The sequence below is a fragment of the Pseudoliparis swirei genome, chromosome 14, assembly GCF_029220125.1.
Source record: "Pseudoliparis swirei isolate HS2019 ecotype Mariana Trench chromosome 14, NWPU_hadal_v1, whole genome shotgun sequence".
Classification (NCBI taxonomy): domain Eukaryota; kingdom Metazoa; phylum Chordata; class Actinopteri; order Perciformes; family Liparidae; genus Pseudoliparis; species Pseudoliparis swirei.
The window spans coordinates 7,357,832-7,383,185 of NC_079401.1; the positions used below are offsets into that span (position 1 = coordinate 7,357,832).

Here is a 25,354-nt window from a genome sequence, read left to right on the forward strand (position 1 = left end):
TTTCATAATCCTTATTCCCTGAGGTCAAGCAGCAGGAATCATGTGGCAATGTGTAAATAATACTAGCTTAAAAAAATTGCAAAATTAAGAGTATACCCACTTCTCCAGGGACCACTACACCACTGTCGAGACCCCCCCCCCCCCACACACACACACACAACAAACTAAACAGGGTGGCCTTTTCTCCTTGAGAACAGTCATCGGTTCAGTCACTTGCCAAGTGCACACGTGTCGGTCGTATGCTCCGATCGTTTTCACACACCTCAAATCTCAGTGCAAAACTGAATTGTCACGTACAATGTGTCTCAACGCTCAGCGGCACGGCCGCCGATTGAGCCGAGATGTCATGGGCACAAAGCTTTTTGGATTGGCAAGTGTACAGAATGGATGAGTGAGTGAGGAAGGTGGGAGTCAGGTAAAAGAGGGCTGATGGAAGCAGGAGGGGGAACATCGAGGGGCAAGCAGAGACGAGCGGGGGGGGGGGGGGGGGGGAACAGTGATGGCGCTGGAATGCAGAGTCGAAGTGCAGGGTGAGACAGTTGCACTGCAATTCAGCTTTGTCAACCACATCAGTGGTCGTACGTGATTACTGACGTATGTGTCCTCTATGTAGTGGATTACCCACCCTAGACATCTAATAGGCATATAGATGGAGAATGAACCATCGGGACTTTTTGTACTTTTTAGATTGCTTGTAAAAGCTTCTGACGTACCGACACCCCGATGTTATAATAATAATAACTTTATTTATATAGCACCTTTAAAAACAAGGTTTAAACAAAGTGCTCCACAGAGAGTCAAAGCAGAACAAGTGGAATAGCAAGTAACCAATATTACATTTTAAAGTATATAATCAAATTAAAATTACAAATAAATTAAAAACCAAATAAATTAAAAACAGACAAACTAGATTTAGGGGAACCAACGTTCTGCATAAAAAGACTAGATCACTCAAAAGCTGTTCTATAAAAATGGGTTTTCAGAAGTGATTTAAAAGAAGTTCCTGATTCTGCAAGCCTTATCGCCTCCGGTAGGTCGTTCCAAAGTTATATATATATATATATCTTCAAGTCAGGATGACAGCTGGTTCTGTTCATTTGCTCATTAACACTCAACAGTGTGAAGGGAATTCAACTCCAGCTGAGGGAGATGGGCGCGTTGATAGCTTACGGCAGGTGTTTGGTAAGGACCGAGGTGCTGATCACGTGCCCAGAGTATACCTTTTAAATCACGGGAGCATAGTCGCTGCGCGTGTTGAGCCTCGCGTCACCGGCGAGAAAACCAACGCAGCCCCTCGTATCAGCCATCAGACCCCGACGCGCCCTCATTGGTGCATTTGCTATGGGTGCGTTTAGTCACGGCCTGCCTCTGGTCCCACACTCGCACGCACGCCACCGTACTTACTGTCGGTGATGGGCTCCATGCAGAAGCCCAGCAGTGCATGCAGGAAGTCCACAATGTTATTGAGAGAGTCTTTGTTGACGTACTCGCGGATCGTCTGTCGGAACTGCACCGTGTCCAGCTTATAGAGGCTGGTCAGGCAGTTCTGGGCCTGGAAGGAGAGAGATGGGACAGGAAGTGTTGGGGGAGGAATAAAAAAAAAAAATAGAAGTGCAGCTGCTCCTCCCTGGAGCCCGGGCAATGCGGTTCATAACCGGCAGACGAATGGATACACGCGAGGCGCCGACTGACGGTTCACAGAGGAGGTTCGAAAAAGGTCTGACCTGCATCCTGAGGCGATCGCCGGACAGCCCGCGGTGTCCCTCGCCGCAGCCGTGCGCGCAGCCCAGCGACTTCACGATCTTTATCAGCATGGTCAGGGCCAGGCGGTGGGCGCCGAAGCCGGAGCCCTCTTCCTGTGTTCACGCCGAAGGAGCGGCGAGAGAGAAAACCACACGTCAAACCCACGTGGACGCGTTTAGAGGTCCACTGAAGGTCGTAACCACGGCGACCCACTCACACAAAAAAACACAGAAGGAACCCACCTTTTTATTGTTGTCCTTGTTGTTCTTCACATCGTCTCTGCTCCCTTGCCCGCTCCCTCCGCCGCTTCCCCCCTCCTCCTCCTCCTCCTCCTCCTCCTCCTCCTCCTCCTCCACCACCACCGCCGCCATCGCCCCCTCCACCTGCTCCTGACCCCGGGACTGCCCCGCCGCCCTGGGCGCCTCCTCCGAGGCCCTGGCCGGACGCGTCTTTGGCGCGGGCCTCCTGGTTCTCCTTGTTGTCGGGCTTGGACAGCTTCTTGCCCATGCCGGGCACCACGCCCAGCTGCAGCAGGCAGTCGACGATGTTGAGAGCCACGTCGCAGATCCTGGAACTGATGTCGTAGCTGAGGACGGCGTAGAGAGCCCGCAAGACGGCCTGAAAATACAAGAAGGAAACTAGAATGGGCACTCGGTAGAGCGCATACCTTCGCATATCACAAGATTGGGCATTGAATTATGAACATTTTGGCATTAGTTGCATGCCAATTGGACAAAAATTTATCGTGCTATGGTAAAAAAAAGATGTTGACCTTTCCATGACCTTGACCTTTGACCCGATTGATCCCAAAATCTAATCAAATGGTCCCCGGATAATAACCAATCATCCCACCAAATTCCATGTGATTCAAGAAGATTTGACCTGTTCATGACCTTTGACCCGATCGATCCCAAAATCTAATCAACTGGTCCCCGGATAATAAACAATCATCCCACCAAATTTCATGCGATTCGGTTCAATACTTTTTGAGTTTTGCGAATAACACGCATACAAATAAATAAATAAATACACGGCGATCAAAACATAACCTTCCGGCATTTTCAATGCGAAGGTAATGATTGTTTAGTCCAACCAATGGTGCACAACTGGAGGACAGAAAACTGTCAAGAAAACTGGAACGCTTCCATAAAATAGCAATACGTCGGACCAAGTTGTATAAATGTGCGAGAGAAAGCAGCAAACTTGACATTTTCGATAATTTTTCCAGAGGCAATAAGAAGAAAAGAATGCATCCAATTCAGGTTGGATTCCCACGTGTATGGATGGATGGATGTATTCGCCCACAGGGATCCTTCACGCGGGTTTTCATCGAGCCCACGAACACTCACCGTGAGGTCCAGCATGCCGTTCTTCAGCACAAAGTTATTGGTGCCCTCGATGTTCTCCCCTTCCTCCAGACAGGAGTAGTTGATGCAGGAGTCGGTGAAGCTGCGCGGCAGGTTGGCGCAGGCCAGCGGCTCGGCGGGGAGCTCGGGGGCGGTGGCGGGGTTACACAGCTTCTTCATGTGCTCCGTGAAGAAGTCGGCGTAGCCCACGTTGAAGGACGCCACCGTGGTGTTGAACGCCGCCATGGTGATGGTGGAGATCTGGGAGCGCACTGCGGGCGGCAATGGATGAATGTTATCATGCAGCAGGCACCCGCGACCGTGGGGGGAATTACAGTTTTCTCATGTTGATTTCTATATTCCATTTTCAACACTGCAGCATTTCGTTCTTTAATTCCTCTCAACAACAAATATTCAATTTTTTTTATTTTATTGTGCTGAGAAATAAACCCTCTGGCGTCAATCATTTCATAATCAACTCTCTTCTATAATTAGTACCTTTTGTTCTCAGCCTGTGATGCAGTGTGGAGCTATTGGTATGCAATTGAGCATTGTCACAGGAATATTACCGTTATATAATCCTGTCCTATTTCTGCTCTGCAGGCTTCAGAGGAGTTTTTAGGTTGTAATAGTTTATTTTGATATTGCACATGTACAGAGGGGTCTATGCTTTAAATTAATACACATAGAAAGATATTATAACAGGAAATATTAGGGAGAATATTGATATTGTTGTTAATGTGTTATGAAGCATAGGGGTAATGTCTACTCTATGCATATGTCAATGGCAAGAAGTAATGTTATGTATGTGCATGGAGTGAATGTTAGTTTAGTATTTCAGAACTGTTGGAGCCGGTTGAAGCCTGTGAAAGTGACTTTAATGCAGACAACAATAGACGGGACTTTTATTGTGAAAATACTTGTTTAGCGACTTGACCGGAAATGACTTTTGACCGAGGGATCATGACATTCGACCCCTCATTGTTCTAGTGGGACTTTGAACCAACGAGAAGGTGTTAAGGGTTGGACTAACCTGTGAGAATAGGTGATTTGCTGATGTGCAACTAACACACAACGTATTGGGGGACTCGTCCCTTTCATTCTGATGCTGGTTAGGTAGCAACTCTTGTTTCCTTGGAACATTGTACCTGCGGAGCCCTGCATCACCACGGAACCCACGATCGTGAGCTTTTGATTATTTGTTAAACTTTCGTTTATACTCCTTGCCATTAAAATACTGTTAAACTTGATTTATCGCATCCAGTCCTGATTTTCCATCGAGCGCGAGGTGCCCCATCACAACTCTCACTCTTTAGGAGCAAGCAGTCTTTGTAGCTGATGCACAGAAATATGAATATAGTTTTCATCTCTGGCAATTTTTGCTGTGAATATATATATAATAATAATAAATATATAAAATAAATAATTATTATATATATATTTTTATTTATTTACATTTTGGATATTTGTGCATTAGAGTGCTGTGTTATTTGGAAACGTAGCCGACCGGCTCTCTGCTCCTCACCCTCTTTGACGGTGTTGTCGCTGTGGCTGTTGGAGTGGTCGGGCATGTCTCGGAGCAGCGAGTGGTGGGAGTGAGAGTGTTTGGCGCTCAGGCTGTCGGCGTCTGCAGCCGTGTCGCTGCCCCTCCGTGTGAACTTGCCTGGGAAGGGACACAGATACTGATGGATACATCCGGTTGAATCAAACACATGATACCAAACACACGTTAGGAAACAAAAAGAGTATGTTTGAGAAAAGGTCATCCCGCGGGGGGCATGGAGTTAATTTGAAAGAGCTAATAAGACATCCATAATGGTAATGACCTAATTCACTAGCTGACAGCTGCATCCAGACAGAGCCCTCTGACTCACCAACTGGGAGCTTACTGGTGACATGCAATCTACTCGGATGACGGGAACAGCAACCTGCCTACCCATGATGGTGGCCTGCCAGCCCCCGCGCTCCAGAGGCCGCCGATCGTCTCCGAGGCCGGAGAAGCTCCCGAAGGAGAAGGTGCTGCGGGTAGGCGAGACGTCCAGGTGGTCCTCGTGGAGCAGGAAAGGGACGCCCATACGCCGCTGACGCTTCTTCCCCGTGTAGTGTAAGGGGATGGAGCCCTTCCTCTCGCGGTCCTCGCGCCGGTTCTTAAACTGACACGGAGAAGGAGGACGAGCCGTGAGAGCCACGATCCTCTCAGTCTGCTGCAAATGGGAATATTTAGTTATACATTTTTGGATGTCTCGCTCTGACCTTCTTGAAAAGGTTCATGCCCAGGTCAGAGGAGAGGTCGGGGACGGCCTGTCGACGGAGGCTGGTCAGAGAAACCTTCGTGAACGTCTCGGTGCTCACAGATTTTCCCTCTTCATTTTCCCTCATGTCCTGCAAAACACAGCAGAGCAAACAGATGACATCACGGTCAGTATGAAAGACCTCTTCCATGAACTCCACCCAGGGGAAAGGTAAATATGCTATATTGTATAGTATATTTAATCTTAGCATACTTGAGTATACTTGAAGCCCTACTCATCATAAGTAGACTTAAAGTGTGTTATTTTGGAACAACAAACATTTTATTTAATATATTTAAGTTGTGATTAAATAGTATTTAAGTACTATTTGAAGTGTATCAAGTATTTATTTTTTGCTAAATTGGCACAACTTAAAATATAATTATTAAAATGTAAACTGTATGTGTTAATTATACATGCTGATAGTTCACTTAAATTATATATTTATTGTATTTTAATTATATTTTTAATATATTTTGAGTATTTTACAAATGTGTTTCAATCACATTATTAATATATTTATAGTGTACTAACAGTATACCAAAGATATACATTTGCTATCCTATAATCAAATTCTAAATATATTTATATTGTGAATATAGTGTACCATCAATTATACTTTTGGCCTGATCCAATATACTAAGAAAGCACACTGGTATTACTATGCTATATTACTTTGTACACTACATACTATTGTCCATTAAAATATTATAAATGCAGAACTTACACTTAAAGTATATTTTTCTTAAAGTATATTTCTTGAAAGTATATATGACACAAAAATTATTCAAAAGTACGTTTAAAGTTTAAAATAGGTTAAAGCGTGACAGATATTTGCAGAAACTACATTTCTTTGATAGTATATTTGCAATGTACTATTGTACCATTAGTAGATTTTAAATAAATTAAAGTATAGACATGGTCTTCCTGCCGTTACCTGAGTCTTGTGGGTGTTGACCAGTGAGGGCGTAGCAGCCACCATGGAGCTGCTGCGTGGGCGTGGCAGAGGCGTGACCACAAGTTCGGGGGTGCGTTCAGGTCTCTCCTCCAGGATCTGCCTCAGCCGCTGCCGGTAGTACATCAGGGCCCAGTGCACGCCCTCCTCCGTCCAGTGTGGCTGCAGCAGGCAGCGCAGCACCGCCACGTCAAAGTAGGTGGCGTAGCGCGCTCGCTGGGCCAGGGAGGTCGGCAGGCCGGCGGGGGCCGATGTCCTTAAAAGAAGAGAAGGGAAGAGAGGCGGTTATTTTTACTGTTTCAACCCATCCGTGTCATAAAAACACCCCCTCTGTGTTTGACAGTTTGAATCAGCAACAAATATCTGACGTCCAAAGTGTAGCCCACAGCTAAGTCAAACGTGAAATGTGAATTTGGAAAACAACACTACTGCATTAAGGCCGGCCACTCAACAGAGACTGCCCTCCTGCTGTCTCTGAGCAGCTTCACACTGCTAGAGCATCCTCTCTCTCATCGGTCCCCATCCTTCTAGACCTTTCTGCAGCATTTGACACAGTGAACCACCAGATCCTTCTCTCTTCCCTTCAGGACCTGGGGATCTCAGGCACTGCTCTTTCACTTTTCTCATCCTACCTCAACGACCGCCCTTACCGGGTAACTTGGAGGGGATCTGTGTCTGATCCTTGTCCTCTCACTACTGGGGTCCCTCAGGGCTCCGTCCTGGGTCCCCTCCTCTTCTCTCTGTACATTAATTATCTCGGCTCTGCAATTCGTTCGCATGGTTTTTCCTGCCATAGCTATGCTGATGACACCCAACTGATCCTCTCCTTTCCCCAATCTGACTGACATCTCTCAGTGGACGTCTGCACACCTGAAAATAAACCCTGAAAAAACTGAGCTACTTTTCCTTCCAGGAAAAAGGCTCTCCGACCCACGCCCCGACTACATACCACCTGATCTGAGTTTGTACTCGTGGTTGATGCACTTCCTCTAAGTCCCTTTGGATAAAAGCGTCTGCTAAACGAGATGTGATGTGACAGTGACATGATGGGAAACTGCACCGGTGCTATCACACAACTAACTAGAATGGGCACTCGGTAGAGGGCATACCTTCGCATATCACAAGATTGGGCATTGAATTATGAACATTTTGGCATTAGTTGCATGCCAATTGGACAAAAATGTATCGTGCTATGGTAAAAAAAAGATTTTGACCTTTCCATGACCTTGACCTTGACCTTTGACCCGATTGATCCCAAAATCTAATCAAATGGTCCCCGGATAATAACCAATCATCCCACCAAATTTCATGCGAATCGGTTCAATACTTTTTGAGTTTTGCGAATAACACGCATACAAATAAATAAATACATAAATAAATACACGGCGATCAAAACATAACCTTCCGCATTTTCAATGCGAAGGTAAAAAGCACACACACACACAACAATGACACTGACGTGGCCTTTCCTTTTAGTCTGTCGACAACTCCCGCCACACCGCTTCATTAATAATGCATCAAAGGAGGATGGTGAACATCCCCCCCCCCCCCCCCCCCCCGCAGCATCATTGGGAGAGTGCGGGGAGAGAGGGAGCCTAAGCCTACGTGAGACCACTATAAATAAGCAGGAATGAAGGTCAGCGGCTGGTGAGCTTCAGAGCGCCACACGTTGTGGAGAAACATATCGATGTTCCACGAGAGGAGGGGGAGAGAGAGAGAGAGACAGAGAAGGCGATTTAATCTTCGCCGTTGTAATAAATGGAGCAGGAAGAGATGGTCGATATCGACATGAATCACTTTGAGAGCGGACAGCAGAGGGAGGCCGTGTCATGTTTCACTGTCTCGCCGACACTCGCCCGACGCTTATGTGTGAGGTCGCCAAGGAGACCGAGTGACGACAATCGCCCCCACCCCACCCACACACACACACACACACACACACACACACACACACACACACACACACACACACACACACACACACACACCCACACACACACACACGGCGGGGAGGGAGAGATGCGGCAGCCGGCGGTTGCCACGGAAACTGCCTCAGCATCAGCAGCGCTCTGCGGCGACGGATGAGTATATGAGCGGCATTAATCACACAACCGTAAATGACGATCTGGGCCTCTGAGCCCAGAGAGAAAAGAGGAAGGACGTGGATCCAGAGGGTGTTTTGATGAGATCCGTGACGATGTGGGCCAGCTGCACCCCCCCCCCCCCTCCCGGATACATACAGAGGGAATCCAACAACTTCACATACAATCAAATCCCCTCACATCCCTAAATTCTCTCTTCATGTGACTCTAGTTTATGTCCGACTCCCTCTCCTCCTTCACTCTTCAATCATCGGCGAGTGTGTGCGCTGCGATAACAACGAGGGTGAAACCTTACTGCATCATCAGCATGTGACAGCGAAAAGAAGAAAAAAACATTGGGAATAGAGTGTGTGAGGATATGACCAGAGGGGGGGGGGACTTATTTGGTTTGTCAGAATGAGTCGAGATGAGCAATGGAGGGATTATCAGCCTCTCTGCTCTTTCTCCCACATCACTCTCTCTCTCTCCGCCTGTTCATGGTCGGGTGATTCAGGACAATGACAGAGCAGACTTAAAAACAGGAAGCCGGGGATTTGTTTTGCACAAACCCAGAGGCCGGGACCAAATCAAGCCAGGCCATGCCAGGCCATGCCAGGCTAGAGACACTGGGAGCATCAGGCACGTAGTACATTAGTTCAGCATAATTACCCCAGTTGTGGGGACAAACGTCAGGTGGGCGTGCTGATGCTCAAGCAAGGCTCTGCATCTGTGTGTGTGTGTGTGTGTGTGTGTGTGTGTGTGCTGACTGAGGAGACAGTGCTGTGTGTAGAGCGATGGCATTACACATGGGAGTGAGGAGCTATTCATACACACCAGCAAATAAAGTGTTTCCGACCACAGGATCAAATGTCATCTCTACCTCCTCCTGCCAATGGATTCACTTTTTGTGCTCACTTTTTCTTGGAAGGGCCTTTCACCGGCGGGGGCGTTTGGGAAGGGCCGCCTTTCTCGACCGAGTTACCACGGCGACAGCTCCGCTCTCCAGCCGCGGGGGAGGAGCTATCTGATTGGGCCGCTTCGCAAACCACCTGGAAACCCTGTGTGTGTGTGTGTGTGTGTGTGTGTGAGAGAGGGAGGGAGGAGGGATGGACAGATGAGAGGATAAACAGGGAAGATAGACAAACAGTTGCTGGTAATTAAAGGCTCCGAGGTCGGAGGGAGGTTTTCCGCCCGTGACCCCGGCTAACCACTCTAATGCTCCCGGATGGCTGGGGCTAATGAATATTAGCAGGAAGCCTCTGGGGGAGGTTGACATGGGGGAAGGGAGGAAGCCTCACACTCCTTCCCGGACACATTCAATCCACAGGAGGCCCCGAATCAGACGTGAGCCGAGCTGGAAACGCTCACTCACCATGGGACCCGGGTTGCCAGACCCACAGGGGCTGCACTGGTTGTTGACTGGGGAGTTCCTCTTTGCTGTCGAGACAGGCGCAGCGGATTACACGTCTTAATTATACCACCGAACTAAATAGATTAACTCTCACAAGGGGTCTCCCCCCACCCCCCTCACCCACACCTCACCTGTCACAATGTTTCGGACTGGTTTGATGAGGGCAGTAAAGGCAGAGATGCCCGGCTGCCGGTGCTCCCACATCGGCTGCCATATCACCAGACCGCTGGCCAATCGGAAGGTCAGGTCCGACTCCTTGCGGAGAAATAATTGCATCAACGGGGACCTTTTTTCTTTTTGCCGCATTTAGCCCCTCGTCATCATCCGATCAATGTGAGATGCGACTCGTGTGTTACGAGCTGAAACACCTGGATGTATGATGATATGATGACATCATTGATTGTTCCGTTGGGAGACGCAGTGCCCTCCAAGGAGCATTGTAATCCGACCCTCGTGTCGGCGTGCACACGGATCAATCGCCATCGGGAGTGCGTCGGAGGCTTTGATGACACAGGCTGAATAAAACCGACACATCCCGTGTTTTGATACCTTTATGCGGTGAATCAGCGGCGCGAACAGGAACACAAACAGCTCCACCGTGGCCATGCTCTTGTGGAACAGCTTGGTGCGCGCGTGCTCGTCTTCCTCCGGCAGGGAGCCGCTGTGCTGCGGACCCGACCCCCCCAGGGCCGAGCCGGGGGCCCCCGGCGACGACCCCTGGTTGCCCACCGGCTGGAGGAAGGCGCTGCTGCTGCTGCCCCCCGACCAGCCGTGGCTCAGGCTGGGCTCGTGGTTGCACTCCTGCGCGGCGTCCAGCAGCATCCAGTGCAGCGTGTGGAGCAGCTTGGTCTCGGCCACGCCCAGCTTGTCCTGGTGGCCTGTGCGGAGGTCAGAGGTCAGAGGGGAGTTAATGGCAGCGCGGCGCGTGTGAGGGGTGAGTTTTAGCGCGTGTGGTCCTCAGGAACTTCTGGCGGTTTTGGAGAGAGAACGAAAATATAGACTCCACATGAATATTGTCACAATGCATATTGTCATATTTGTTGCGACAGATATATTTGAGTGCTCTGCGAGCAAAAAATTGAGAACACCCTCTAGTTCAAGCTTTCTAAATGTGGGGTTTGCCTGTAAACGGAATATAATTTGGTCTGACATCACGCGCAATATGATAATCAACCTGTTTTGTATTGTATTAATCCATTTATAGATCATCTTTAATACATAGAGACTTTATTAATTGTTTTCTTTTGTCTAATTATGATGCTTTAAATACTCCTGGACATTTTTTTTCTGGTGTATATGTTGGTGCTTTCATCTGAATAAACACATTTATTATTACAGGCTGTTCTCAAACGGCCCTGTAGCTGAAACAACATCTGCGTTGTTGGATGAGGATAACCTGGAGAAGGCTAACACGCCGGTAATGTGTGTGTCTGTGTGTGTGTGTGTCCTCACCCAGCCGGTTCCTGTTGGACAGCAGGATGGAGGTGCAGTGGAGGACATGAGGCAGGGCTGCCTGGACCAGCTCCCAGCGGGAGATGCTCTGGATGGCCTCCGACAGGGCCGGCGACAGACCGTGGAGCTTATTCTCCACCAGCACCCGCTCAAAGGACTGGGGAGGCAGCCAGAGAGAGGAGAGAAAGAGACATCAGCCGGGAACTAAAGCCTCTTTCTTTCACCGAATAACACCGTACGGCCCCCCGAGCGAGGCCGTGCCCGGTGGGGGGGGGGGGGGGGGGGGGGGGAGGGGATCCGAATGGATCTGGAGGAAGCGTCATTACGGATATGAGTAAGCAACAGTCTGCATGAGTAATAGGAGGTAAGAGGGAAAACTCATTTGCTAAATGTAAATTAAAGAGCCCTCTTGATTTTTGCAGGTGCATTCAGGTAAACGTATGATTACCGAGGAGCGATTATAACATTGTGAAATAACTTACCACACATGATGCTTCATACTGCTTTCCCAACTTTGGACGCAGAAATGCGCTGAGGAGCACAACAACACGCCGTTGTAAGATTATTTTATATGACAACATGTAGGTTACGCCATTAAATCAAACATATGGGCACAGGACATAAAAATAAAATCGGGAGCTGTGGTTTCACAGCAGCTGATCCACAGACCACTTGTTTCCTTTGGCCCACTTTCTAGATTTGCTTTACAGGTGTGACATCATGCATTGTGCATCTGTCCCCGTTCACATGTTAACACTCCAGCTCCCCCGGTTTCAACGTTCAATGAAATCAGTGACACACACACTCGCGGGCTGAATTATAACATGGCAATGCATCTAACGGGATTAATTAAACACAACGCGGGTGGCTTTGTGTGACGCGGCTGCTGTCAAAGCCCCGGTCCTCAAACACCTGTTATCAACGTCCCCGGAACACAAACCCACCTGGTCTGCCTCCACAGGAAGGTCTGGATGGGGAACGGGATTCCTTTCCCGCACTCCGGCTCGTTCTCGTCCAGGCTTTTCCTCTTCACCATTTTGGCTGGACCTGCCTGCTCGCCTGTGTGTGTGTGTGTGTGTGTGTGTGTACGTGACCACCGGGACACACGCACGCGCGCGCGGGGGACAGCTGCTGCTGGCTCCGCCCAGGTGACCCGCCGGCGTCGCTCACGACATGATTGGGTTCGTCCTGCGTAAAATGGCTGCAAGTGTCGGTCGGTCGCTCGGCGGCGAGAGAGAGAGAGAGAGAGAGAGCGAGAGAGAGAGAGGGGGGGGGGCGGAGCGCTCGGTTTTCAGCACCTCCCGCACCAAACAGCGACAGCTGATCGGCGTGCTAATTTATCGGCGGCGGAGTTTAAAGACCCAGTGTGCGGCTGCGCCAGATGTGTTCCTCCCCAAGCCCTCACGCTCTGTGCACCGGGAGCATACATGACACACCGGGAACGTACATGGCACACCGGGAACGTTCATGACACACCGTTTGACTGCAACACGCATACAAGCGCGCGCGCCCGTGCACACTCGTTGAATCGCACCCGGATGGTGCGTTCACGTGCATGGGGGCGGGTGAACGTCAACAGGTTGTTCAATAACACAGGTGAACGAGGTGGGGAGAGGTAGCACTTCCAGTGAGGGACGGAGGTGTTGCATGACCTTTTTTTAAATAAAGTAAATAATCAATATGTGTCCACATTGATACGCTATTGATCTTCTTTATATACCACTGAGTATCGATTGTTTATATGTAAACATCTTGCAAAGTCACAATAATCGTAAGCAGTCGGATACATTTTCCCTTTAAACGTAAATAGTGGAGAATCAATTCCAGAAAATGAAATAATGTGACTCACGTAAAGTACTAACGCGATTAAAGCTGCACCTTGTATGGTAAATATGCTAAATTGATGCCACCTTAAGTCGTGGCCCTAGAGGGCGCTGTTGCACACAACTACATTAAATAAAAACATTAAAGTATTACAAGTTCCCCATGTTACCACGATGTTAATGCAGAAGTGCAAACATATTTATGATAATCCAAATAAATACTAACGCGTTAGCCACCCCCTCCTGTAAAATCTGTATTCATGTACACATGTTCTTCCACATTAAGGGATGAATCTCAAGAGACAAAACATTTTACACAACATATTTGCTTTTCTTCATACTATATTAAAAAAACCAATGCATGCTGGAGATAAATTGATGATATAGTAATTATTTTGGGGGGGGGGGGGGGGGGAGAATTCATACGAAAACTAGCACAAAATCTTTTTTTATGTTCTTTATTTCTGTCGTCATCATCCTGTAGGAGCATTTGTCATCGGTACGTCTCAAACATCGGAAAGAGTGCACACATCTACATGGTCTTTTAAATACACTTAAACAGGCAAAGAGGCTTGGGGGGGGGGGGGGGGGGCAAGAGAATATAGGAAGCACAGAAAAACACTGGAGGGGTAACTGACACCGGGGGAAGAGGAACAGAGGGGCAGAGGAGTTTCACAATGGTGAGCAGAGAATATGCTGGAAGTTTGTTTTTTTATCCTTTTTTGGTTTTTTTACAATGAATTCTAACAGCAGCAAGTCTTCATTTCTCCTTTGTTTCCATTTCCTTTGAAGTTACCGGCTTCGATTTGCACTAAAGGGTCAGTCCGCTGCTCTTTTTAATGGAATGTTTTCATATGAAGATTTTCTTTTCTTTTTTACTTTTGGAAGAAACTTTTGCCCCTTGGTTGAAGTGTGGACACGACAATGCATCCTGGCCGTCCACTCACACCGAAAGGTTTCATGTAGTCGTCATATATTTTGCCATGCCAGCACAACAGCATAGTTGTAGCCTAATAAAATCACAGAGCTCATGTAAAATCAAACGATAAAGAGCAGCCGGAGGTTTTTGGCAAAAAAAACAAGATAAGAAAATTGAACATCTATTGGAAAGCTCAGCCTTTTAGCGACTCCACATACTCGCCGTGGTTATTCACATTTAAGTGCTAACAAGCCAGTGCAGCCGCAGGGAACATACAAAACTGGAACAACTTCCACCACAGTGACATATATAAAAAGATAACGATTCAGCACATATCAGGAAATCATGAGATTTAAAACCGACCAACGAACAAACAGAAAACCTAAATCATGTCACGTCTTCAGCCGTCCCTCTGCAGGTTTCTGGAAGTCATGTCCTTCACACGGTTGTATCTTTAAGACTAGCGTCTAGCTATATGTTGTAGTTATTTCTCGCACTCGGTACCATATTAAATCTGAATGAACATTATGCAACAGTTCACCGCTCATCCCCCCCATACGAGTTAAATGTGATGCTAAAAACCGCCATCGTAAAAACTTTCGACGCCCTCGGAGACAAAGGCTTCCCCTCAAACCTTCAACAATAAAACAAAGAGTCCATTTTTGAGTGAACGGAAATATAATACAAAGAAATAGAGTGCCTGGGCGCGTCCCGTTTTGAGGGCGTGAACGAGAAGTAATCCTTGAGTTTGGAAACGGGCCGGACGGGTCGGCGTTGGTCGGGACAGTCAATCAGCTGCAGCTGTGGAACCTGTGGGGTCGCGTTGCAGCGAAGGACCATGGGAGAACACTGGATGAGTGGATGAGGTGGATGGGAAGAGGAGGGGGGGGGGGGGCAGCCCACTCATAAGCCCTGCTTGGCCAGGGCAGCGGTGACATCCTGGGCCAGCGTGGAGAGCTGGGGCGAATCCAGGACGTCGATGCTGTCGGAGGAGCACATGTGAGGGGAAGCGGCCCCCGGCTCCACGCGGGGGACGTGCATGATGACGATTTCTGCGCCGTGATCCACCCGGGCTTTGGCGGTTTCCCGGAAGGACAGCTTGTGGCTCTCGATCTGGGGAGGGAGGGCGGGAGAGCAGTTAAATGACGTTCTCGCCTTTTGTATTTCAGAAGCTCTCGGGTGCTTCTTCCGTTACCGTGACGTTTCCCCCTCCAGGAGTGTGGCTGCTGTTGCCCAGAGAGCCGACCTTCGAGGCGGCCTTGTCTTTGAAGTCCAGCTTCACGCTCTCAATGCGCACATGACCTCCGCCTGGCAACGGGACGGGAGGAGGAGCGGAGTGTCAAACCCCGCGGGGCGTTGCTCACATCACATTGCACACAAAAAGCTAGACGGGGGCCGCACCTGGTCGGTGGTGGACGTTGGCCATGGAGTTGCATTTGGAGGTGATGTGGCTCATGTCGACCTTCTTGGTCTGGATTTGGATCTGTGGGGCGGAGCACACGTTGACATATTTTGACGTTAAAATAAAAGAGCCAGGGGAGGTAGAGCGATGCGATGGGGAAAGCCGACGTGTGTGTGGTGAAAGATAAAGGCACCGAGAGGCACAGGGAAGCCGACGCCGGCTCCCGGGAGAGAGGTTAACATGAACACTACAGGGAGCAGGTGCTTCAATTCAACTTTATTGCCCAGTTAACGCCGTTATGTAATGCTAAAAAGATGCAGAGACAAGCCTGCACGCAGTTACGGGGTGTTTACATGTTGCCTGCGTAGCGCAAATATAAAAAAATTGGATATCTTTGGCGATAATGCTGGTAAAAATAAAAAAAACACATATGTTATAAATGAAGACATCTGTATTTCACAAGAAGGTTCAGGCCTAAATGTGTTGAATGTGTGTGTGCGTCACTCACGTTTCCGCCGCCTGCTGCATGCTGGATCTTCTCCAGGGAGCCACATTTAGCCTGAACGTGGCTAAAGTCCAGTTTAACACTTGGAATTATGACCTGCGAATGACAGGCAGACATTTTTTATACAAACACCCGTCATCGAGGCCATGACTGGCTGGGCAGAGCACCCTGGCTCGAAATAATCCTGTAAAATTGTCCCCGATTTTTAGATCCACGACCTATCAATCTGCCGGCACTACAGCGCACTGGGGAGTTAGAATTTCAGCTGATCGACAGCGCCGGAAAAACAAAGTAACGCCTTTTTGTGGATGAGTATGATTTTTTTATATATATATATATGCAGGGATAAAGACATTTCTTTAGAGAGCATGACGCTGCACTTTTAGCGCTGTGTAATCCTGCAGTCCTTGAACTTGCCCCCGCATAGAGTAGAGGTTTTACAGCATATCTGAAAATGTTTGAATCCCGAGTGCAACATCCACGATACCACGCGAGGACTGAAGACACGGAGATACATGGGCGGCACCCGCAGATATTCACTTTACTTTAGACAGATGCATACGTGAAAGTAGCTGAAAAGAGGAAGAAAGACGAGCACAAAGAGAAGAGAAAGGCGTACATACATTGCCTCCTCTGGGCGAGTGCTTCAGATTATCCTTGGAGCGGCATTTTGACTGAACATGACTGAAGTCCAGCGCCTCGTGTACAATTGTAACCTAAAACAAAATCGAATTCAGAAAAAGGAGGAAAAAAAGCAAAACACTACATGTGCCTCATTTGGATTAGTGTGGGCGGATGGATCCGTGTGTCTTCAGTCTTCACATGCATCTGCAGGACACGAGCCAGCGGGTTATCACTGTGGTGCAGGTACAAATAATGTCAGGTAGAACCAAGAGATGAATTCTGTTTAGGCTCAATAAAAAAATGCAGAAGAGGTGGTCGTCAACGTCATGCAGCCTAAACCCACGAACTGGAAACACAGACAAGCAATCAAATGAATAAAACAGGGTCACAGATATACAAATATATATATATATATATATATATATATAAATAACTTATCTGAAGCTCACTTGTGGTTCTGCGTTATTTCATGTTAAAAAAAAAAGGCCTACTTCATTATTCAAAGAGCCAAAGGTGAACACAGGGAGAGAGAGAAAATAAAGGGGAGAGAGATTGAAGGGGGGTGGGCAAGCCTCTGACCTGACCTTGATATTCTTGACAGCTCTTCCTCTTACACACACACACACACACACACACACACACGCCTGGTCCCTTCGACAGCTGTAGCAATACAGACAGCTTCAAGGTCAACCAATGACAAAGCACCTGCACCAAACCCATGACCGTCCAGCCAAACCAAGAACATGTATATTTAAAATGTTATTCGACTGGCGCTGAAGCAATTAGTCAAATCATCGATCAACAATTCTGATGATGGATTAATACTGTGTGAGGTGAGCTTATATTTAATTTAAATATCATTAAAATAATTTGCATTATGAAACAGCGGTATTTAATTATTCACGTTTGTATGTTAAAATCACACACAATTAAAATCAAGCCAAAACTCAGAGGCGTACATTTTCATACTTCAGAGCATTGCTGTGCAAATGCAATGTTTTATTTTGAAAAAAAGGCCTCTTCATGTCAAAATAAAATGACATGAAGACATTAAATGACTATAAATATGGAACAAAAGGTGACATTATTCAGGGGGGATGGTAAGAACTCTATTTATTTAACATGTTGTAAGCATTGTTTTTTGATCATCACGCAATTCTGTTCCAGCAAGAGAGACAGAGACGAAGAAGGAGATGTTTTCCCTTTCTGTCCATGATGCAACTTCTCAATAAGTAATTCCTCCCGCACGCAACTATTAATACCGAGAGCCGGGGGGGGGGGGGAATCTTCCACGGCGATGACGGAGGCCGATCCCCCGGGCGTCTGGCTTTAAAAACACGCCTGCTTTAGACTACCGGCTGAAGCTGGTTTGGGCTTTCTCTGGCTTTCATTTGAGAGGAGGAAGACAAAGGGAGGCCGGAGGCGGCTGATGACGGAGAGGACAGAGAGACAGTCAGAGGAAGTGACGGCAGGTTTAGAGGCAGTGAGGGACAGTGAAGGTGGGAAGAGACATTTTACGACACGTCTACAACTCAGAGGGAGACAGAAGAAGAAGAAGAAGAAGAAGAAGAGGGATGCTGCATACGTCCCTCTTGTCTGACAACCAACACTCTGCAGTGGAATCACAAAACCCAGCAACTAAAGTCAGATTAATGTTTCATTTCTTATAACAAATAAACATTTGATAAAAAAATTAATGTATTTTTTTACGCGTCATTATTCTTTTGTTAGAATCATTTTAACAGTATGTATGAATAGACGTCTAGAATATTTAATGTTGCACAGCTATATTATTTTCAAAATAAAATGTATTAACTCTAAATCATTTCTTCATTATTATAACAAGCTACAATTAATACAAATAAAATGCTCGCGTTTAATAAATGTCCTGTACTGCTCCCGTGTGGCAGAAACATGCATGAGCTGTGAAAGTGGGAATGACTTCATGAATTCAGATGAATACATATTCATGTACATCCGTCTCTCTCCGCGCTGCAGACGAGTGTGTGACTCAATAAATGTGTGTTGTGAAGATTTCCCGGGACAAAAGGCTTCTCAGTCGGACCGGGACCCGGCCGGTTACCTGTCCGCCTTTCGGCACGTGCTTGAGGTTGGAGGTGGAGCCGATCTTGGACTTTACGTTCTTCAGGTTGGGCAGCGGCTGATTGAGCACCTTCAGCTGCCGCTGGGCGGAGGACGGCGACTTGGGCGGGGTCCGGATGACCGCCACCTTCTTCTCCTGGAGGACGCTGAAGGACTTTGGCGTGTGGCTGCCGGGCGTGCGAGAGCCGGGCGTGCGGCAGGTGTAGGCGGGGGGCGTGCCGGGCGTGACGGCGGTGGAGCCGGGGGTGGAGGCGCCGCTGCGGACGGATCGGGAACGTGCAGACTCCGAACCTTGAGGAGAGAGACGAGATTATGGCTGTATTACGATGATGAAGAGGGGCAAGAGGGAAGAGGAGAGACATGAAATGACAGAAAAAACACCGCCCTGGGCAGAAACAGTGTGGACGAAGAGAAAAGGGAGGAAGAAACACAGATGGGGGGGGGGGGGAGAGGAAGACGATGAAGCACCGGGTGGATCGGAGTGGATGATCCTCGTCAGCGCTGCTCTGCTCTCGGGAGCCAAATTCGTTCAGTTTCCACAAAGCAAACAACAATGTTTGACAATGGCGAGCGACTGAGTCGATGAGACGCTGGTGGCTTGTTGCCATAGCAACGGGAAGATCTCACCCGTTCAACTGATAAAGTAACGGCTGTTTTTTCCCAAAAGCAAAATTCAACACATTGGGAAAATATTGAATGAAGACGCATTTGGGAACAAAACTGCAACAAAGAAAAGTTTGCAAATTCTCCCCATTTACGATTCAGTTTGTAAAACGAAGGTATTTTAACTGTAAATGTGCAGGAAATAGAGGTTGAGGCAGATCCCGCAAACCCGGTTGCGCATCGAGTGTAGAATGCGTCGTAGGGAGACTTGAGTCACACATTTTAAGACTTTACGAACACTGCAGACGCCTTTCAGAATAATGTGCGACTGAGATGAATGAACAGGTGTCACATGTGGGCGGGGTGTGATGGCTCCAACACGACGACTCGGTGGTCTACCTGTTATACCGGGGGCTCTTCCAGGCCTGTTGTCCGCTCTGGACTGGAACGCTTTGGAGAGGGCAGCGGCAAAATGACAAGGAGGCCAAAAAAAGGGGGAAAGTAAAAAGGCAAACAGGGGCGGCGGATCAGAGGCAGGGGAGGAAGTGCCTTTCAAAAGAAAGCGAGTGAGGAGAGTCACAGCGTGTGTGTGTGTGTGTGTGTGTGTGTTCTTACAGGTTGGCATGGAGGGGTTGCTGTCCTCTTGCTCGGCAGCAGAGATGTGGCGTGTCAGAGATTTGGCCGGCCTGGGCAGAGACGACCTCTTCTCCGGGCTGCGGTACGCCCTCTCCTGAACACACACACACACACACACACACACAGCGCTGCATCAGCGCCCGAGCGCACCGGATCGCATGAAATTTGGTGGGATGATTGGTTATTATCCGGGGACCATTTGATTAGATTTTCGGATCGATCGGATCAAGGTCATGAAAAGGTCAAAATCTTCATTTTACCATAGCACGGTCAATTTCTATCCAATTGGCATGCAACTAATGCCAAAATGTTCATAATTCAATGCCCAATCTTGTGATATGCGAAGGTATGCGCTCTACCGAGTGCCCGTTCTAGTTAATGCAATGCATTAAAGCTAAAGCGAGTCAGTGATGGTATTGATAGTACTTACGGTGGTCCGCTCCCTGGACTGGTGGGCCACACTGAGGGGCTGGTGGCTTTCCATACCTGTAAAGAAAGAGTTCCTCTGTAACGATCAATGCGATCCAACAAGGGAGAAGGTGAATTCTTCACACGCGCATAACAAATTCATAAATGCACTCTGAATACAGTGCAAACGTACCGTCAAACACATAACCTCAGACATGCAGTCGATTCCCAGCGAACACAAACGTGTCGTTGAAGAAAAATGAAAAACCAGAGTTGCTATGATCATTCAAATGATCCAATACCAAATCGGAAGGTACAGAGGCAGCAGTGAGCAGAAATAAACATGAATATGAGGCCAAGCAGCAGTAAATGCTCTTTTTTGACAAAATGAGAACAAAAAAACCGAAAAGAAAGACAAAGCAGTCGAGCACATTTGTTGAAATAAAGACCGCAGCACATGATGTTTGCCAGCTACATTGCACCTGTGTGATTCCTCAAAGAGCCATTGATAGAGAGAGTAAAGCCAGTGAAACTTCTCTTATGGTACGCTTAACCCTTGTGTTGCCTTCGGGTCAATTTGACCCGATTCAATGTTTAACCCTCCTGTTACCTTTATATTTACTAACATATTTTACCCTTGAGGTCAATATGACCCCAGCTATTAAAATCTCCAGAAAATTATTTGAATTAAAATTGTTTTCCAAGTTTAAGTGTGAGGTACTTTATGTTTGTTTGTTGACTCCCGAAAGAACACCGACATTAAACATTGAATCGGGTCAAATTGACCCGAAGGCGACAGGAGGGTTAAATATTGAATCGGGTCAAAATGACCCTAAGGCAACACAAGGGTTAAACAATTAAAGCCCTAAATTGTTCCAGCATTGACTCCATTGAATCGGGTAAAATAGAGACATCATAATTTGTCAGGTCTCATGAAACATAGTCAGACTTGTTCCTGTAATTGTAGTTTTCCAGTGTGATCAACAACAGACGGGAAGTTGTCGGGTCTACGTTAGATTTAGTTTGCACTCTCTCTATCCACAGCGCCGATTCCCGGTGAAGACGGTTCACCTGTGACCTTACGTCTAGCAGAGCCGTGAAGCAGAGCGGGCCTAGGGTGTCTGGCTGCCGCTTTGGCTACACTCTTTCGAGACGGAGAGCGACTCTGGAGGGCTGACACCTTTATCTGGTCAGCCCTCCTCACGGCTACTAGCAAAGAGGAGAGACAGGGTTACACCGACAAGCACACCTCGGGTAAAAGTACTGCAGAGAGGCTGAACATCGGGTTACCAGAGTGACATTGCTATTCGGAAGCACAGAAAGTGTGAATGCAAAAAGTACATCATTTGTTCTAAGCTGAACAACACGTCTCGAAATACAGAATTGGAACCTTTTTTCTTCTTCATCTCCTCTCTTGGCGGATGGAGGCTTGGTACTTTGCGGGACACTTTACTCTCAGTGGTGCTGGGGGGGCCCCTTCCTCTGCCAGGGGCCCGTTTAGCGGGTCTGTCCACCACGGGTGTACTGGTAGGACTCTGGGCCCGAGGAAGGGCTTCGATTTGCTCAGTCATGATACTTTTGTCATCGTCATCTGCAGTGGAGAGGGATTAAAAGAGGACTAATTCTCCAAATTCCTCGCCGGCTGGGAGCCAGCTAAGTACAGAAGACACGTTACCATTTTACTCTACGACAAGCTGTGTGGTGTAAGCTAGTTTCCGGTACTAAAAAAATACTGAAACATTTTTTTTTTTATACATGTGATGAATTTGACAAGCTCGGGGTACCTTGTGTGTCCATCCAGCCACTGTCTGTATCTAGGAGGGAGACGTCCGTGGCGGTTTCATCAACAGCTGCCTGACTGGACACAGCCGAGGTTTCCTCCACCTCCCGACCAATCTCGATGTCTTCCTCCTCTTCCCCCATCCTCTCCTCCCCCTCATCCTCTGTTGTCTTCGCCTCTTTTTCTTCGCCTACCCCATCAGAGCCAACTTCCTTCCCTCGGTCCTCCTCGGTCTGGTCCGTCTTTACCACCTCGCCCTCTCCTTTTGTCCCTTCATCCATACGTACACCTTCTTCTTCTTCTTCATCCTCCCCTAGCCAGTCATCCAGTTGTGGTGCCAGATCATGGTCAGAGCATGGAGACAAGTGCGAACTGTCAGTTGCAGGGTCGCCATCGCCACTGATTTGCACACTCCAGTCTTCTGCGCCGGACACGGGATCGTCTTCCACCGTTTGATTGCCGACCGTCAGCCTCCCCTTGATTAGACTCTCAGGCACGTCCTCCGTGACCTCTTGAGGCTCCTCAGCAATCTCAATATCGACCTCTTCATCTGCTTCTTCCTCTACTTGAGGTATGATGATGACTGGAGAGGTTAGATGTGGTTGTGGCGTCCCTTCAGCCACCTCCCGTGCCTGGAGTTGGTCATAAATTGGCTTTTCGGGATTTAAATCCTGACCGGCTTTTGGGGTCTCTTGCTTCTCTTCCCTTTCTGATCTTGGAGGTGTTCTGTGCTCACTTTGCATCTTCTTGTCATCTTTTTCTATGATCTCTCCTGAAGACTGAGATGACGCTGAAGCCATGTTCCTCATTTCTGGTTCAGCGCCTCTTTCTTCCGAATCCTCCTGCTCGGATTTCTGTATTTCTGTGTCAAACTGTTCATTATTAATCCTCTCAGACGCTGGATCCTTCTCTGCTTTGACATCTTTCACTGCCTTCTCTACAGTGCCTTGGGTTTCTGAGGGTGCACCATCTGGGGACTTGGGGCTGGTGGGAGTTGGGGGAACCCGAGTGAAAGTAAAGGAGCTGTCTCGTGGGATGGGAGAAGCCTCTCTAGAGGGGTCTTTTTCAATGTCTACCTCAGGAATCGCTTGGATCTTGATGTCGTCAGGCAGGCCACTCTCCAAGCGAAACTCAGTCAGTCTGTCTTTTGAGGAACTCAAAGGAATTAATAGGCGATCGGGTTTCACTCCACTTGTCACGGCCCTCTCAAGAATCAGGGTACTTTTTACAGGGGAATCTTTCTTTTCGGACACAGTTTTCTCAGAAATCTCAGGGATAATTCTTTTATGACCTTTTTGTTGTCCTTCGACTTCCGTGGCCCCAGGCTCCTCCTCGACTTCACTTCCCATTGAAGGGAAACACTGGGGCGGAGAGTCTCCTGGACTGCGTACATCGGCAGGAGAAGGCATGGGACCAGAATACTCATTGAAGACACAGTAGCCAAGTTCCTCCAGTTGGGTTTCCCCTCCTACCACTCGAGAGGTTTGATCCACCAAGGCAAGCTTGGCCAATGAACTCCCCACCAGAGCTGATACATTGGCGGGCACGGACTTTCGCCTCATGTGGTCGAGCTCCCGCCTCTCTAGTGATGGCCGAGGCAGGTCTCCAGCCAGGTCCAACATTTCGGAAAGACTGTCTGAATGTTCAATGTTTTTATCAGATGGGGAAGGCCTGCCTGCCTCTGTGGCGGTCTCTGGAGGTGATTCAGGGGTAGTTGGTGTCATGGAGACAGCTGGAGCAAATTGCTGCTGGCTCTCCGCAGATGGAGTTGAAGGGTAAACCTCAGATTCATCAACGCTTCCACTGATTGAACACACGGTCCTGGACTTCTCGCCCTTGCCTACTGTTGAAGACCCAGCAGTGACATTTAGGGAGAGGCTTCTTTGTTCAAGACAGATCTTACCAGGAGATATTTGGGCTGACCTCTCCTGCTGCTCCCCGGTGCTTTTCGTGTCCTCGCTTAACTTTTTCTCTGCTGCTGTGCTGAGTTCGTAATAGCTCTCGGCTTCTGAGGACTCCTCCTTGCGGCTTTTCGAGGAGGTCTCAAAGTAGGTTTCTGCTCCAAACTGGTGTAAAATATCTGATGTCTCTTTCAACTCGGCGACAGCTTCTGGACTTGATCCGACTGCTTCTTGCTTTTGGTCCCCTGGCATCTCATGCAACTCAATGTCACTGTCTTGGCCCTCCTCATTCATCCCCTCAGCCATCTCCGGTTTTTCCTCGTCTTCATTCACAGGGACTTCTGATTTGCTCGGTAAGATAACTCCCTCTTTGTCGTCATCCTTCAGATTTGATAGCTCCTCTGTCGGTAGAGAATGTTTCGCTTCTTTTTCTTTGGACTCGACGAGCAGGCGGCTCTCGTCGGCCTCTTCTCCGACATCCTTTCTCTCGGGGTCACCCTGCTCGATTGAGGCGGTGTCACAGGGCTCTTTCTCTTTCACAGCGGGAGGGGGAGGTTCAATCGAGGAGAGCTCTGCGCCTTCGGGCGATGCTCTTCCAGCAGCCGACCGCGTCCCTCCGTCCTCTTTCAGAGCCGACTCGCACGATTCCTCACTCACACATTCTTCTGGCTGGGCTGTGAGTTTGAAGGACACTGTACAACGTTGTGCAAAGTCCCTACAAGCTTCACGCTTTGCTTGAAGCATCCACAAAAGCTAGCCAAGACAGTGAAGCCGAGGCCTTCTGCACACAGAGGAGCTCTCCATCAAGCAAAACACACAGCACAGTGTATTTTGCAGCAGGCCACAACAGCACAGAGGCGGTCGCGGCGCCTAAGATAGCGTGCAGAACTGGAATGAAGGAATGAGTTGCATGATGTTAGATGGCAATAAATAAATCGACATCTGTATTGAATTCCTATTGCAATACCCATTGACTGACAAAACATGGTCAACATGATAGATATGTTTGTTGTTGATGCAATTTGAGTGCTAATGGTGTCATTTAAGTTTCAACAGCAAATGGCGGAACACTGTTGAGGTGGATTCAACTTCACATTGCTTGAGTATATGAAGGGTTTGTTCTTAATTTAATCAACCTTAGAGATAATAAGGATGGCGATACATGTCCAATGAGGGTGTCATGTAATGCCCAAAGTGTGTCCTTCGTATCAATAGGAAAACAGAATGATCTTTTGCCTTGGGATGAAATGAAAACAACATTGAAACTCAAAGAAAGTAGTAAACAACAGACTTCAAATACATTCAAGACTTATTCAAGACTCCCATACAGGTGGGTGTGCTCTGAAACACCGTCTTGCGCACAATATTCCA

General features: G+C 48.0%; 2 protein-coding genes across 11 annotated transcripts in view; both read right to left on the bottom strand.

Annotated features, from left to right (window-relative positions):
* Positions 1-12,495, bottom strand: part of LOC130204392 (protein unc-80 homolog) — a 41,424-nt gene extending 28,929 nt beyond the window's left edge. Inside the window, exons 1-15 of the mRNA XM_056431105.1 lie at positions 12,224-12,495; positions 11,762-11,810; positions 11,280-11,436; positions 10,377-10,705; positions 9,959-10,082; positions 9,789-9,853; positions 9,332-9,474; positions 6,318-6,591; positions 5,343-5,471; positions 5,026-5,242; positions 4,615-4,752; positions 3,093-3,361; positions 2,018-2,361; positions 1,725-1,860; positions 1,405-1,552 (exon numbers count right to left, since the gene is read on the bottom strand). Of these exons, the coding sequence (XP_056287080.1) occupies positions 1,405-1,552; positions 1,725-1,860; positions 2,018-2,361; positions 3,093-3,361; positions 4,615-4,752; positions 5,026-5,242; positions 5,343-5,471; positions 6,318-6,591; positions 9,332-9,474; positions 9,789-9,853; positions 9,959-10,082; positions 10,377-10,705; positions 11,280-11,436; positions 11,762-11,810; positions 12,224-12,315 (2,614 nt within the window). The 5' untranslated portion in view covers positions 12,316-12,495. The remainder of the gene's footprint in view (positions 1-1,404; positions 1,553-1,724; positions 1,861-2,017; positions 2,362-3,092; positions 3,362-4,614; positions 4,753-5,025; positions 5,243-5,342; positions 5,472-6,317; positions 6,592-9,331; positions 9,475-9,788; positions 9,854-9,958; positions 10,083-10,376; positions 10,706-11,279; positions 11,437-11,761; positions 11,811-12,223) is intronic.
* A 1,049-nt stretch (positions 12,496-13,544) lies between these two features.
* Positions 13,545-25,354, bottom strand: part of LOC130204342 (microtubule-associated protein 2-like) — a 36,686-nt gene continuing 24,876 nt past the window's right edge. For 6 of the 10 annotated variants that reach the window (XM_056430992.1, XM_056430996.1, XM_056430990.1 and 3 more), the window contains 12 exons: positions 22,087-24,657; positions 21,693-21,893; positions 21,386-21,511; positions 20,325-20,380; positions 19,874-19,988; positions 19,658-19,708; positions 18,636-18,946; positions 16,552-16,644; positions 15,932-16,024; positions 15,423-15,504; positions 15,217-15,329; positions 13,545-15,134 (listed from right to left, as the gene is read on the bottom strand). In XM_056430992.1, the coding sequence (XP_056286967.1) occupies positions 14,925-15,134; positions 15,217-15,329; positions 15,423-15,504; positions 15,932-16,024; positions 16,552-16,644; positions 18,636-18,946; positions 19,658-19,708; positions 19,874-19,988; positions 20,325-20,380; positions 21,386-21,511; positions 21,693-21,893; positions 22,087-24,657 (4,022 nt within the window). In that variant the 3' untranslated portion in view covers positions 13,545-14,924. The remainder of the gene's footprint in view (positions 15,135-15,216; positions 15,330-15,422; positions 15,505-15,931; positions 16,025-16,551; positions 16,645-18,635; positions 18,947-19,657; positions 19,709-19,873; positions 19,989-20,324; positions 20,381-21,385; positions 21,512-21,692; positions 21,894-22,086; positions 24,658-25,354) is intronic. The other 4 variants (XM_056430995.1, XM_056430999.1, XM_056430997.1 and 1 more) reach the window with 4 other exon arrangements.